At 42.5% G+C, this 14,125-nt stretch overlaps 1 protein-coding gene across 1 annotated transcript; it reads right to left on the reverse strand.

The window, feature by feature from the left end:
• Positions 1–5,940: 5,940 nt before the first annotated feature.
• Positions 5,941–12,687, reverse strand: LOC124461899. The gene is made up of 3 exons (XM_047013321.1): positions 12,576–12,687; positions 12,362–12,515; positions 5,941–6,081 (listed from the first exon to the last, which is right to left on the reverse strand). Exons 1-3 carry the CDS (start codon positions 12,681–12,683, stop codon positions 5,957–5,959), a joined length of 387 nt encoding a protein of 128 aa, XP_046869277.1. The 5' UTR covers positions 12,684–12,687; the 3' UTR covers positions 5,941–5,956.
• Between the last annotated feature and the right edge of the window lie 1,438 nt (positions 12,688–14,125).

Below are 14,125 nucleotides of genomic sequence, written 5' to 3' on the forward strand. Positions count from 1 at the left end.
TAGGGATGATTTGGATAAAGATCCATTTATTGATGCATATATAATGTTCAAAAATGGGTATTCCTACATAAAACATTTATCTGCAAAATTAGAAGTATTTCTATGGAATGTTGAACATATACGATTCTCCCAAGAAAACTTAAATTTCCATACGTTACACATAGACGCCACGGGATATGTTATAAGACCCCTAGTAGTAGCCAAAAAAAGGATATTTCTTTACTCTATCGTAGCACACATTACTGACATGTGTGTAACGTATGGAATGGCACATGCCGCTTTTTGAGTGATTTAAATATCTCCTTTAAGGAAAAACCAGAGGGCCGGGGCTAACTTCGACCGCGTCAAAGTTTGTATACCCTTGCAACTTTTTTGGTAACTTTTTCCTTACCTATAGCCATCAAAATGGAAAAACGTTTTTTCTAAAAAGGCTAAAGTTTGCGAATGAACGGCCTACAATCTTAGCATAGGAAAGATATTGATCAAAGTCACTGTTTTCCACCGATCGTTCCTATGGGAGCTATATGATATAGTCACCCGATCTTTATCAAATTCGGCACAGTCATTAACAGATATATTAAACTAACAAATGTTTAATTTGAAAGCAATCGCGTCAAAAGTAACGAAGTTATTCACAAAAGTCTCTGTTTTCGAAAGATCGTTCCTATGGGAGCTATATGATATAGTCACCCGATCTCGATCAAATTTGGCACAGTCGTTTATATGTGTAATTAACTCACCAATATTAAATTTCACGACAATAGCTCAGAAAATAATGAAGTTATTGAGAAAAGTCACTGTTCGTGACTTTGCCGTTTGTATGGGAGCTATATGATATAGTGGTCCGATCCGGCTGAATCCGAGATATACAACGCCTGCAGTATATACAAGCCTACATGCAAAATTTCAGCTCTGTAGCTCTTACGGTCTAAGAGGAGTTTGCGTTGATCCAGACGGACGGACAGACGGACAGACGGACGGACGGACGGACGGACGGACGGACGGACATGGCTATTTGAACTCGTCTCGTCATGCTGATCAAGAATATATATACTTTATATGGTCGGAGATGCTTCCTTCTATGCGTTGCACACTTCTGACCAAAATTAATATACCCTTTTTGCAAGGATATAAAAATTGCACACGCCAATCTGGAAACGCATCATAACCGATGTATGTTTTGCTATTATTTCAGCAGTTCTTAAAGAAAACTGCTGTTGTACTCTCACAGAGTACAACGAAATGTGCTAGCAGTTTTTATATAACGAAAGCAAAACATTTCCGGCGTTATTAGTACAATTTTGCACAAGTCATTATGCTAAAATAATGCGTGCTGATATAGATGGCACCCTTGGATTGCAAAATGACTACTAAGGAAACGGTTCCAACATTTGGTAACAATTCTTTTGTTCCGCAATTCAAATGAGATGGATGCTATATGTTGATTTTTCCGACCATGAAAATAAAGTTGTTAGGAAAAAAATAAATATGAGGAAAGCCTCAAAACTGTTGCTGGCAACAGCAGGTTGAGAAAACGTTTCACAGACATTAAGAATAATGCCATGAACATGATTTCTCAACTGTCCGAAAAAGATAAAGAGGATAATATATTTTATAATTCCAATATGTCACAAGTCATTTTAAGGAAATATGTTGTCTTTGCTCCGTTTTGGACCAATAAAAGGAATCACATATTGAAAATGATGGTGAAGGTTCAGTAGCTACAGAAAATATAATTCGTTCTGCTGACTTCACAGTTCAATTTTGGCATTCCCATTCTCGAAATCCGTTTGGAATCGAAGAAAAATATAAGAAAATAATCGTTAGCCATTCAAATCTGAATAGTTGCATTGCTAACGGTGTAAAGTTTTACATTTTGCAATGCAAAACTCTATTCGAGCATGTACAGTGCAGGTGAAAAAAATAGCACCAAAAGAAGCAGCTCACTTTAATCTACAGTAAAACTTGACTAAAAAATTTTGGTTTGCAGTTTTTTTTATTATTATTCAAGGTTTCCTCTACAATATTGAATTGGACGATGTTGTCACCTTGTTGGGTAACTCTTGGCTATCCAACTTCAATGTTGAAGCTGTTTTGACTTCGATCATTTTCGATCATAACGATAGCAGTATCATTAATATTCCATGCCAAAACAGAAATAATCTATTTCAAAATAGCATTTTTATAAAAGAAGCATTAAAAAGCTCGCAGAAACTAATAATTGTTCCTCATTGCTAAGAGGCCTATTTATTAACAAAAATAAATTGAAATTCACCTTCTTGGATCCGTTTGGTCACACTTCTAAAGCCGCGAAGTTTATTAGACATTATTCCAATTTACTTGGGGAATATAGACATGCTGCGGTCTTTCACGATATCCAAAGGGATTCGTTCAATTGTTGGTTTTTCATTTTGCAATATGCAAAATGCTATATACAAGACACAGCATTTACAAATTTAACATCCCCAAGTGATTTCAGAAAAGATGTTATTAAAAAGTTAGTCAACTGCAGTGATGCAGTACTAAATACCTTCTTGCATTGCTCAAGTGGGGCATCTGGATTCCAATATGATAGTTGCATTAGATGCAAAAGGTTTCTTTGCACTAAGTGCTTAAAAGACCTACTTATATCCTGTATTTTGTCCGATTTAATTTGCAAGCTATGTGAGCAATGAACATACAAAGCAATGGGTGGGGGGCATTCTTTTTTGATTTGGGTGGGGGAATATTTGCCTTTTCTATTTGCAAATGGCATACCTAAAATAATAATAAATTCATTGCTTGCTCAATAGATAGAATAGTGGATTAGGCCTTCTGGGGAACCACTTAAAAAACTACGCGACACGAACTCTACCTCAAGTTGGTGTGGAAAAGAGTTCAAAACAAGTGGTAAGTTTTATTACTTCTACTGAACATATGATTATACTTACATATATTACACAGTGTATCAAAATTTGAACCCAATCAGTTCTGTAGTTTCTGAATGCATAGCGATTGTAGGAACTCACACAACATTTATATAAATATAGATTTATCTTTTCCGAATTTTATTACTTTTTGTATTTTATCAAAATGACAATTTCATTAGCATCAATCCATTTCAGTCTTAATAAAAAAGTAATGATTATGCCATGGCACAACTCTGGAACTAAATCCATTTTGAGTTTGATACAATACTGTGTCTGCCGTCATTTCAATCAAATTACATTTTTTCGTTCGTAGAAAGAATCTGATTGGTCAGTAGATCTCTTCTATGATTGGCTGCGCTCAGAAAAGTGATGACCGAAACTTACTTCGGTCAGCGGCGCCAGTGGGCACGGCAAGCGAATAGGCTGCTCAAAACTGAGCTGCCGTGACATCGAGCAAAGCGAGAGAAAACGCTGTGCACAGTTTGAGAGAGCGAATTCACGGAATGCAGCGGAACCGAGACTTCTTGATGCGATGTTCGATAAAGCGTGGGCCATTTGAATTCCGCCGTCATACAGAGCAGATTGCAGCATGTAAATGAAGCTGTTTTATTGTTGCTGTGATTTATTTATCCATATACATATGTATTTTTATTTGGAAAATAAAAACTGCTTTGAAAAAATTGAGAAATTTGGAAAAAAAATATTAAAGAATCGGCTATGCCGAAGTTTAAATGCCCTTGCAGTCCTGAAAACTATTTTTGTATAAATAATTTCATCAATGCACAGACACATCATTTAAAGCAGAGGTAGGCGCCCATAGCCCGTGCGGGCACTTTTGCTCGGCAATTGCTCGTGTGGCCGTCTGTGTGCATGCCGATGTGAGCACGAAGTACAAGTTGAGAGCGTAAAAAAACAGCTAGTGTCGCACAGACTTTTGACGAAAGCAGTACTATGTCGCTTTGTTACGCAGCTACACGCAGAAAAATTAATGCTTCACTTTCGTACATGGCAACTTTAAAAATATTTTGCCATTATTTATATTTTGTCCCTATAGGGTAAAAAGTATATTATAATATAAGCGACCATGCATAATGTAATATAAATGTAAGATATACATGTATGCACATATATGTATAGTATGAAAAATATATACAGTGAAACCTCGATATAACGAACTTCGTTATAACGAAAAACCCAATATAACGAATTTTTTGTTAAGTCCCTTGAAAGGACTAAGGTTTTACATTTCAGTACCTATAGCGAATCAATAGATATAACGAATAATTTTGCGATCCCCCTCAGATTCGTTATATCGAGGTTTCACTGTACATATAATAGCCGATACAAAATATGCATTCATTTTTATGACATTAAGGTAAAAGGAATCCAAGACTCATGACTGTACTTTGTTTTTAAAGGCGATTCGGTAAAAAAGGGTTGTGGGAAAATTCCGCAGTTTCACTTGCAGTTTAATTTTTTTATTCGTTTATTCACATACGATTCGCGCAGTGTAAAGCACCTTACGTACACAAGCAAGCGCACGCATACATTGACAGTTTGATCTGGCTCTCTTTGTGCCTACCCCTGATTTAAAGTATCATTCTGTCCTTTTTATGTTGCGTCTGTATGTGTGTGCGCATATCTGCGCGGTGAATTCGAGACAAGATGTAGTAGGCTGCAGGCGTGAAGTTGAATTACACCGATGGACGGACGGACATTGCTGTAACTACTCAGCTTCTCATGCTGATCAAGAATATACATACATATGTTTGCGAATGATTTAGCAAACACGCCATTCCAAATTTATTAGTTTTCTCGGCCAGCATTGACAAATGTACGTATATATGTACATATATGCATGCATACATATGTACATAAATAGATGTGTGTACGCATGCGTTTTCAAGGCCAAGTGTGTACAAACATTTGAATATGTATGTACGCATACGTATTCAATACCCTGCAGTACCGGTCCCCGGGGATTCCCCGGGGACATGTCGCTTGTCCCCTGGGACAAAGCGGCGACACTCCCATTTAAATTGCGGCGACATTTAACATTGCATGTCCTAGCTTTTAAGACTGGAACGACAACCCGGCGACAGTTGTCGCTCCAGTCGCCAAGACAAATGTCGAAATGGCTTGCCGAACGCCGGGACAAACAAGCATTGTGTCGCCGCTTTGTTGCTTTCGTCCCTCTAGTCGCGGTGACAAGAGGGACAATTGTCGCCCAATCGTCCCGTGCACAAGACCATTGAGCGACATTTGTCCCTCCAGTCGCCGGCGACCAAAGCGACTAATAAACAGCCCGGCGACCAGAGGGACAAATGTCGCTCAATGGTCTTGTGCACGGGACGATTGAGCGACAATTGTCCCTCTAGTCGCCGGTACTGTGAAATTTTTCGCTCTGGTCGCCGGCGACTGGAGAGACAATGTCGCTAGGTTGTCTTAGGGACCACAGGGACAAAATAGATAGATTGTCGTAGGGACGATAGGGACAATATCGATAGTTTGTCGTAGGTACTAGAAGGACAATTTCCATAGTTTGTCTTAGAGACCAGAGGGACAATATCGACAGTTTGTCCTATAGACTAGAGGGACAATTTCTATGGATTGTCCTAGGGACTAGAGGGACAAATTCCCAAGATTGTCGTAGGGACCAGAGGGACAAATTCCCAAGATTGTCGTAGGGACCAGAGGGACAAATTCCCAAGATTGTCGTAGGGACCAGAGGGACAATTTCCATGGATTGTCCTAGGGACCAGAGGGACAATTTCCATGGATTGTCCTAGGGACCAGAGGGACAATTTCGATAGTTTGTCTTAGGGACCAGAGGGACAATTTCCCAAGATTGTCGTAGGGACCAGAGGGACAATTTCCCAAGATTGTCCCATGGACTGAAGGGACAATTTCCTAACATTGTCCCATGGACTGAAGGGACAAAATCGACTCAAATTAAAATTAAAATATACAATTTCATTTAATTATTTTTTTTTTACTTTTTTAATTTTTCTTTTTATATACATTTCTATCTCTAATTTTTAAATATATCAAATATTGGCCTCCTCCCTTAGCTTGCGGTTTTTTGCCTTGTTGGCCGTATTTTTTGCGCAAGCCAGTGCACTTCGAAGCGCTCCTTCCGCTGGCTGCCCCGGATGTATCGTTCGAACTGCCTCTGGAATAAAAAAATTGAAAATATTATTAGTAATGTAAATAGCTATATTTTAAATAATAAATAGAAGGATGGATTAGTATTTTTCCGATTTGATTCTGGTCGTCTGCGCAGAGACAACTTGTTCGTTTCGTAGCCGGAAGAGAAGAGAGACGCCGTCTCTCAACCTATCGAGGACTTATCGCTAACCATCGATACTTATAACTCACGATCGATACTTATCACTAACAATCGATACTTATTACTAACAGTCGATACTTATTACTAACAATCGATACTACAATACCGGTTTCGGTATATACATGAGTATTTAACAGACTTTAAATAATTGGAATCTTACAACTCGGCCGTCCTGACGAGGAATCGACCTCGATTCCAATTGTTAACAATGAAGGGGGTAAATAAGAATCTTAAGTGGCTGGTGTCGCCTTTGTTTGGTTATCAGAAGTGCAATCTTGATCAGGGGCAACCCATAGCTTTAATTTGGAGGCTTCTAGGACCCCATCATATGGTAGTTGGGTGATTTGGGAGCCCTCTACATCCCGGATAACATATCGGTCATTCGGAAGTTTCTTATGAACCACATACGGACCACGATACCGCCTGATAAGCTTTTTGTTCGTGCCTGCCGAAGTATCCACATTCTTAATAACTACGAAATCCCCCTCCTCAAAACTAACGGCAGGGAGGTGATGCTTCGAATAATATTCCGAATTATATTCTTGGGACTTAACAATGTTACGGAAGGCTAATCTCCGGACGTCTACCTCTGAGGCATCGACCTCCTCAGTTCTCTCACCCAACCGTTCGGTTAGTTCATCTACTACCACACCTCGTTGTTCAACACCGAATAGAAGTACGGAAGCGGCAAATTTGGTTGTGGAGTGGACGGAGTTATTCAATGCAAACTCTATGTTCGGCAGTTGTTGGACCCAATCTGCGTGGTCCACAGGTTCCGTCAGTTTACCCAACATGGGGCCCAACACACGGTTAACCCGTTCGACTTGGCCGTTGGCCCGTGGTGAGGCAGTGGCATTCAGCACATGAATTATATTATTGGCCTTCAGAAATTCTTCAAACTCGGAGGAAGTAAAGCAGGTACCTCGATCACTGATGATTCGGCGGGGTCTACTGTAATTTGCGAAATACTGAGATTCTAATGTCTGGCATACTTCACGTGAATTAGTCGTGGCGGCAGGGTATAGCTTCACAAATTTGGTGAAAGCGTCAATGACAACCAGAAGATACTTTTTCTTAGAACGTATGGACGGAAGGGGGCCCAAATGGTCAATATGGACGGTATCAAACGGAAGGGGCACTTTCGGAATACTATGTAGCGTGACACGGTGGTCCGAAGCGGACGCGGAGTAGTAGATACACTTGAGGCAATTTTTAATGTAATTGTTAACGTAAGACTTCATACACGGGAACCAGTAATGCTTCTTGATCTGTGCACAACATTTCTCCGTGGCCATATGGCCAAGCTTCTCGTGCACTACTCGTATGACATGATTTACCATTTCGGAAGGGACATAAAGTTGGGGTATACTCGTCGAGGACAGGCGGTACACTACTCCATCTCGCAGTTCGAAATTCGCTATCTCATATTTCTCTAACTCATCTCGGAGTTTGACAATCTCAGGGTCCCGGTTCTGGGTTAACTGTAGTTGGAAGTCGAGGTTTATATCGTCAACGTATGCGGCAGTTTCTATTCTGCTCAGAGCATCAGCATGGGGCATACCAACCCCCGAGCGGTGTACAATCGTGTAGTTATAGTTTTCCAACAGCAGGGCCCAGCGAGCAATCTTGGCGGAATGTCCACCATTTCTCAGTGTCAGCGCAAGGGAATTACAATCGGTCACGATTTTGAACGGGATGAACTTAAGGTATGTCTCAAAACGTTTTAAGGAATACACTATAGCTAACGTCTCTAGCTCATAACTGTGTAGTTTCGATTCAGCGGCGGAGGCCATCTTAGAGAAGTAGGACACTGGGTGTAATTTACCGTCTGTTTGTTTCTGGAGTAGCACTGCTCCGAAACCAATTGAACTAGCATCGCAGTGTAACTCTGTTTCAGACTTCGGGTTGTAAATAGATAACACTGGGGATTCGATCAGTTTCAACTTCAGTGTTCGGAAAGCTTCCAGACATTCATCGGAGAAGACATAAGGGGTATCTTTTCTTAACAATCGGGACAGCGGACACGCAATCTTAGCGAAACCTGATACAAATCGGCGGAAGTATGAGAATAGGCCTAGGCAACGCTCTAATTCCTTGCTGTCCCTTGGAATGGGCAAATCCCGTATCGCCTGAATATGAGCTGGTTTAGGCGTGATACCGGCGGAATTGGCTAAGTAGCCCAAGTACTCTAGTTCCCTATACGCAAAACGGCATTTCGTCAGCTTCAGGCATAGCCCGTTCACTCTTAACACATACAATATTTCCTTCAGAATCTCAAGGTGGGTTTCAAAGTCATGCGACGCGACTAGAATGTCGTCCATATATATCACCAGTTGACCTCGGTTTATAAATTCCTTAAGGACAAAATAAACGAATCTAGCGAACACGGAGGGGCCATTACAAAGTCCGAAGGGCATGCGTACATATTCAAACTGGCCATCAGGGGTTACAAAGGCAGTATATTTGATTGAGTCTGGGTGCATTTTCACATGGTGGAAACCGTTCTTCAAGTCCAAGATGGTGAAGAATGATTTGCCACCCAGATGTTCAATGCAATCATCTAACAGAGGAATCGGAAAATGATCTCGAACTGTAATTTTGTTCAACGGGCGGTAATCTACACACTTTCTTAGCGTGCTGTCTTTTTTGCGTACAGGGACAATCGCGGCAGCGTAAGGGGAACTACTGTGGCGAATAATGCCAGCTTTCAAGAGATCGTCACAAATCTCCCGCACCTCGATGCGTTCGTGGTGCGACAGACGGCGGGGGCGGCAGAAAATCGGAGTTTGGCTAGTCAATTCTATTTTCATCTCATAGTTCATGGGCTTGATTAAATCTGGATCAACTTGTACATACGAAGCGGAAATAATAGACTTAAGGGCTGCGGTTTGCTCTTCCCGTAACGCGGGCTCTATATCAAAGTCTAATTCACTGACAGCAGGGAGCTCAATGGAATTTATCGCCATAAGTGCATCGTTCAATGTTTCCGAAGGTACAGCAGAAGTTTTCGGAAGGGGAGAATCAGACAACAATTCGGCAGGCACAATCTCATTCCTATCACACTCTATATCAAAGTCTAATTCACTGACAGCAGGGAGCTCAATGGAATTTATCGCCATAAGTGCATCGTTCAATGTTTCCGAAGGTACAGCAGAAGTTTTCAAAAGGGGAGAATCAGACAACAATTCGGCAGATGCAATCTTATTCCTATCATACGGCAGTATCACTCTCTCTTCCATAAATATGTCAAAGGACTTCAGAACACCAGTAAGTTTTGGATTTATACCTTCAGTCTGTTTATTCATGAGTATCAACGATTCTTTTCCATATTTCAGTTCTTTCAGTTTACATAGTCTAATATTAATTTTATACAGAAGATCTCTACCTATAATCATCGGCAGTTCAGTTGCTTGGTTCGTCAGGACTTCAAACGTATGTATTATCTGTGTGTTGCGGAGGCGAACCCTACACTGAACTTGGCCTAAGGACAGAAGTTGGCTATTTCCTAGGCCACGGCAGTTCAAAGTACGGGGGCTAAGACGGCAGTTGGAGGGGACTTCAGATTCACGGATAAAGCTCTTTGGGCTGCCCGAATCAAGGAGAGAAAACATATCTATAAATTTCCTATCTTGCACTTCATCACAAACAAAAGCAACACTCACCAGTTGTAAATGGTCTAGTCGATCTCCCGCTTCATCAGCGGCGGCGGCAGTGATGTTGGTGGCATTCCCAATTCGAGACGGGCAGTTCTTGTAGATGTGGCCCACTATGCCACACTTGAAACACGAATTCGGCGGTCTTATTGGTTTCGGGCATTGACTCTTGTAATGCCCCCATCCTGAGCAGTTGAAACATCTGGTCTCACTCGTAGCGGTGCCCGACGATTTGTTTCCAGGCGCCACGGCAGTTGTTGTTGACTGCGCCTTCACGCTGTTGCTCTGTCGGGAGGCAGCGGCCTGCATACGGAGGCGTTCGTAACGTTCCAGTAAGGGCTTCAGTTAGGCCACCGTCCGGGCTGAGTACAGCATGCCGACTCGAGTAGAATTGTCCCGCAATCCATCAATTATCAGGTCGACCAGCTCGTTCTCCGGTATCGGAGCATTCATGGCAATCTCCTGCATCTCGATTGCGAATCTCAAACATCCCTCGCCTGCCTTGATGCGCCGGCCACGCAGAGCGTGGTACACTTCCTCGACGCTACACGAGCGTCCAAATTCTCGCAAGAGGATTGCTTTTAATTCTTCGCAGCTGTGCACCGATACCGTGCGCAGCAGCACCGCCGCCGTACCTTCCAGCATGCGACGGCATGCGATCAAACGTAGGCGGTCGTTCAACTGCAGAATTCCAAATGCGTCTTCCAGGTCATTCAGCCATTTCTTCACGTCATATGCGTTATCCGCTGAAAATCGAGCCACCATGCTCTCAATGACACTCACGTCACTGACTTGCTGCCTCGGTGCTTGGAATTCGTCAATCCCTTGCTGCAGCTTGAGGATCTGATGCTGCAGCTGTAGCAACTCATGTTGTTTCTGCAGCGTCGCCAGTTGCTCATCCAGGCTGCGGGAGGCGGAAGTGGCCGGTGTGATGGCGGCCGCGGAAGTCGGTACGGGGGGTACTAGAGGTACTAGAGCGGGCATCTCTTCCCATGGCTCCGCGTCGAGACCGGTGACGGGGGCGGCGAGCAAGGCCGCAACCCGCATGGCAGACATATAGTCGGCGGGCACAGCATCCGCAGGTACAGTGGATGTGGCAGCGGCGGCAGGTACCGTAATGGATGCGGCGGCAGCGGTAGCGGGTACAGCAATGGCAGCGGGTGCAGCGGCGGCAGCGGTGGTGGGTACAGCAATGGCAGCGGTGGTGGGTACGACAGTGGCAGCGGGTACAGCAGTGGCAGCGGGTGCAGAGGCGGCAGCAGCGGCAGTCTGCCGAGGTGGCTTGTAAGCGGCGGGCACAGCAGCGGCGTGTGCAGCAGGGGCGAGTATGACGGCAGTTGGGCCAGCAGGGGCGAGTGTGACAGCGGTTAGCCCAGCAGGGGCGGATGCAGCAGCGGTGGGCCCGGCAGGGGCGGATGCAGCGGCGGCGGGCCCAGCAGGGGCGGATGCAGCAGCGGCGGGCCCAGCAGGGGCGGATGCGGCAGCGGCGGGCCCAGCAGGGGCGTGTGCGGTAGCAGTCGGCCCAGCAGGGGCGGATGCAGCAGTGGTTGGCCCAGCAGGGGCGTATGCAGCAGCGGAGGGCCCGGCAGGGGCGGATGCAGCAGCGGCGGGCCCAGCAGGGGCGGATGCGGCAGCAGTTGGCCCGGCAGGGGTGAGCATGTCAGTCGTTGGCCCGGCAGGGGCTCGTATAGCAGCAGTTGGCCCGGCGGGGGCGAGCATGTCAGCGGTTGGCCCGGCAGGGGCGAATATGTCAGCCGTTGGCCCGGCAGGGGCGAATGTGGCATCAGTTAGCCCAGCAGGGGCTCGTATAGCAGCAGTTGGCCCGGCGGGGGCGAGCATGTCAGCGGTTGGCCCAACCTGGGCGAGTACGGCAGCAGCGTGCCCAGCAGGAGCAAGTGTGGCGGCAGTTGGCCCAGCCGCGGCGGGCCCGGCAGGGGCGAGTATGTCGGCAGTTGGCACAGCGGCTCTCGGTACTGCAGCGGGAGTCAAAGCAGTGGGTGCGCCAGCAGCGGTGGGCGTGGAGGCGGCCGTTCTCGATGTGGAACGTGTGGCCTGCCGTGTCCCGAAATATTTATCTTTTCGGGTGGTCATCCCACTTCTGAGTTGTAAATAGCTATATTTTAAATAATAAATAGAAGGATGGATTAGTATTTTTCCGATTTGATTCTGGTCGTCTGCGCAGAGACAACTTGTTCGTTTCGTAGCCGGAAGAGAAGAGAGACGCCGTCTCTCAACCTATCGAGGACTTATCGCTAACCATCGATACTTATAACTCACGATCGATACTTATCACTAACAATCGATACTTATTACTAACAGTCGATACTTATTACTAACAATCGATACTACAATACCGGTTTCGGTATATACATGAGTATTTAACAGACTTTAAATAATTGGAATCTTACAGTAATGAAAAAAAAAACAATGTTTACAATTATTGTACGTACCCATTATCATATTCAAAACTTTCGGGTATGTCCGAAGGCTCAACTTCCCGTTTTTGCCGTCCATATTGTGGCTCTCAATGACACCTTCGGAGAATATTTTTTTTATAGACTTAGTTAAAGCCGCTTGGCCGAGGAGGGCAGACACTTGGGAGGTCTGTAAAAATAATATAAACATTAAAATTCACTACTTTCTTTTTAGTATGAATGTACTTACATAATCTTTGCTCCTCTCCGGCGTAATCTGCTCCTCCAAATCTACGATCTCCAAGACCGACTCCAACGGGAAGCAAACCCGGCGCACCTCGTTGTTTTTTTTCCCCATGGCCATAAAGTAATTTTTTTGAAAAATATAAAAAATAATTATCATAAAAAAGTAATTTTTTGAAAAATATAAAAAATAATTATCTTAAAAAAGTAATTTTTTGAAAAATATAAAAAATAATTATCTTAAGAAAATAATTTTTTGAAAAATATTAAATAATTATCTTAAGAAAATTATTTTTTGAAAAATATGAAATAATTATTATTAAAAATTGGGAAAAAAAAGTTTCCGCCGGGGGTTGAACCAGGTTCTCCTCAAGCACAAAAAACAAATTAATTTATGAAAAAAAAAAATTTTTATTGCATCGGCACGCCCCGGGATCGAACCTGGTACGTCTATGTGATTAATTTTATTGGCAAAATTTGTTTTTTTGTTCCTTTAATGTTCTGGAACATTCCACTTACATACATGTTTTTTCTCACAGTTTTTTGTTTTTCTTTTTGCAATTATTACTCTTAATATTTATGCAATTATAAATTTGAATAGTGTAATTTATAATTGCATAAAAATGAAGAGTAATAATTGCAAAAAGAAAAACAAAAAACAGTGAGAAAAAACATATCTTGTTTTTTTTTTTATATAAAGAAAAATACAAAATGTAGAAAAACAAATTTTGCCAACAAAATTCCTTTTTTTATATATTTAAAATTATTTATATTTAAATAACACTTACCTTTATTTTATTTTGAAAACACAATTGATTTATTTATTTTTAACAGCAAAGCTAAAATACCTGCTCGCACCAGAATTAATCGCAAATGCACAGAGAAACGAAAAAAGCAAAGCGACGCGCGAGTTATGCCATTAGCAACACTTCCCATAACAGCCGACCCAAGAGGTCTACACTCCACATTAATGTTAACATAAACAATACCATTCCATTAAACATAGAGTGTCACAAGATAAGTGACAGAGTCCCTAAACATAGAGTGTCACAAGATAAGTGACAGTTTCCCTAAACATAGAGTGTCACAAGAAAAGTGACCAGAAGAAAACATTATAAACACTTAGATGTAAGCCAAACCAGAATATGATTTGATTCAATAAAGCAGTCTTGATTTAACACTCAACCAGAACAGACTCAATCTTAATTGGCGCAGTCGGTACTCGAGTTCACAGCTAAAATATTGTGGAAACTTTGAACGCAATCAAAGATAACGAAACAATATAATACTGTGGAAAACAAAACATTTAGTGACAAAATAAAATATATATATTGTGGAAACTTTGGAGAAAATCTAAGCCAACGAAACAATATAATATTATAAAAACATTTTGTGACAAATAACGAAACAATAGAATATTGTAAAAACACTTTGCGCAAACAAACAGAATTATTGTGGAAACTTAAAAAAAAAAAAGTTAACGAAACAATAAAACATACACCATTAAAATGTCACAAATTAACGAAATACAACAATGCATTCAAATGCTAACATCAA

Source organism: Drosophila willistoni, unplaced genomic scaffold, assembly GCF_018902025.1.
Source record: "Drosophila willistoni isolate 14030-0811.24 unplaced genomic scaffold, UCI_dwil_1.1 Seg720, whole genome shotgun sequence".
NCBI classification, from domain to species: Eukaryota; Metazoa; Arthropoda; class Insecta; order Diptera; family Drosophilidae; genus Drosophila; species Drosophila willistoni.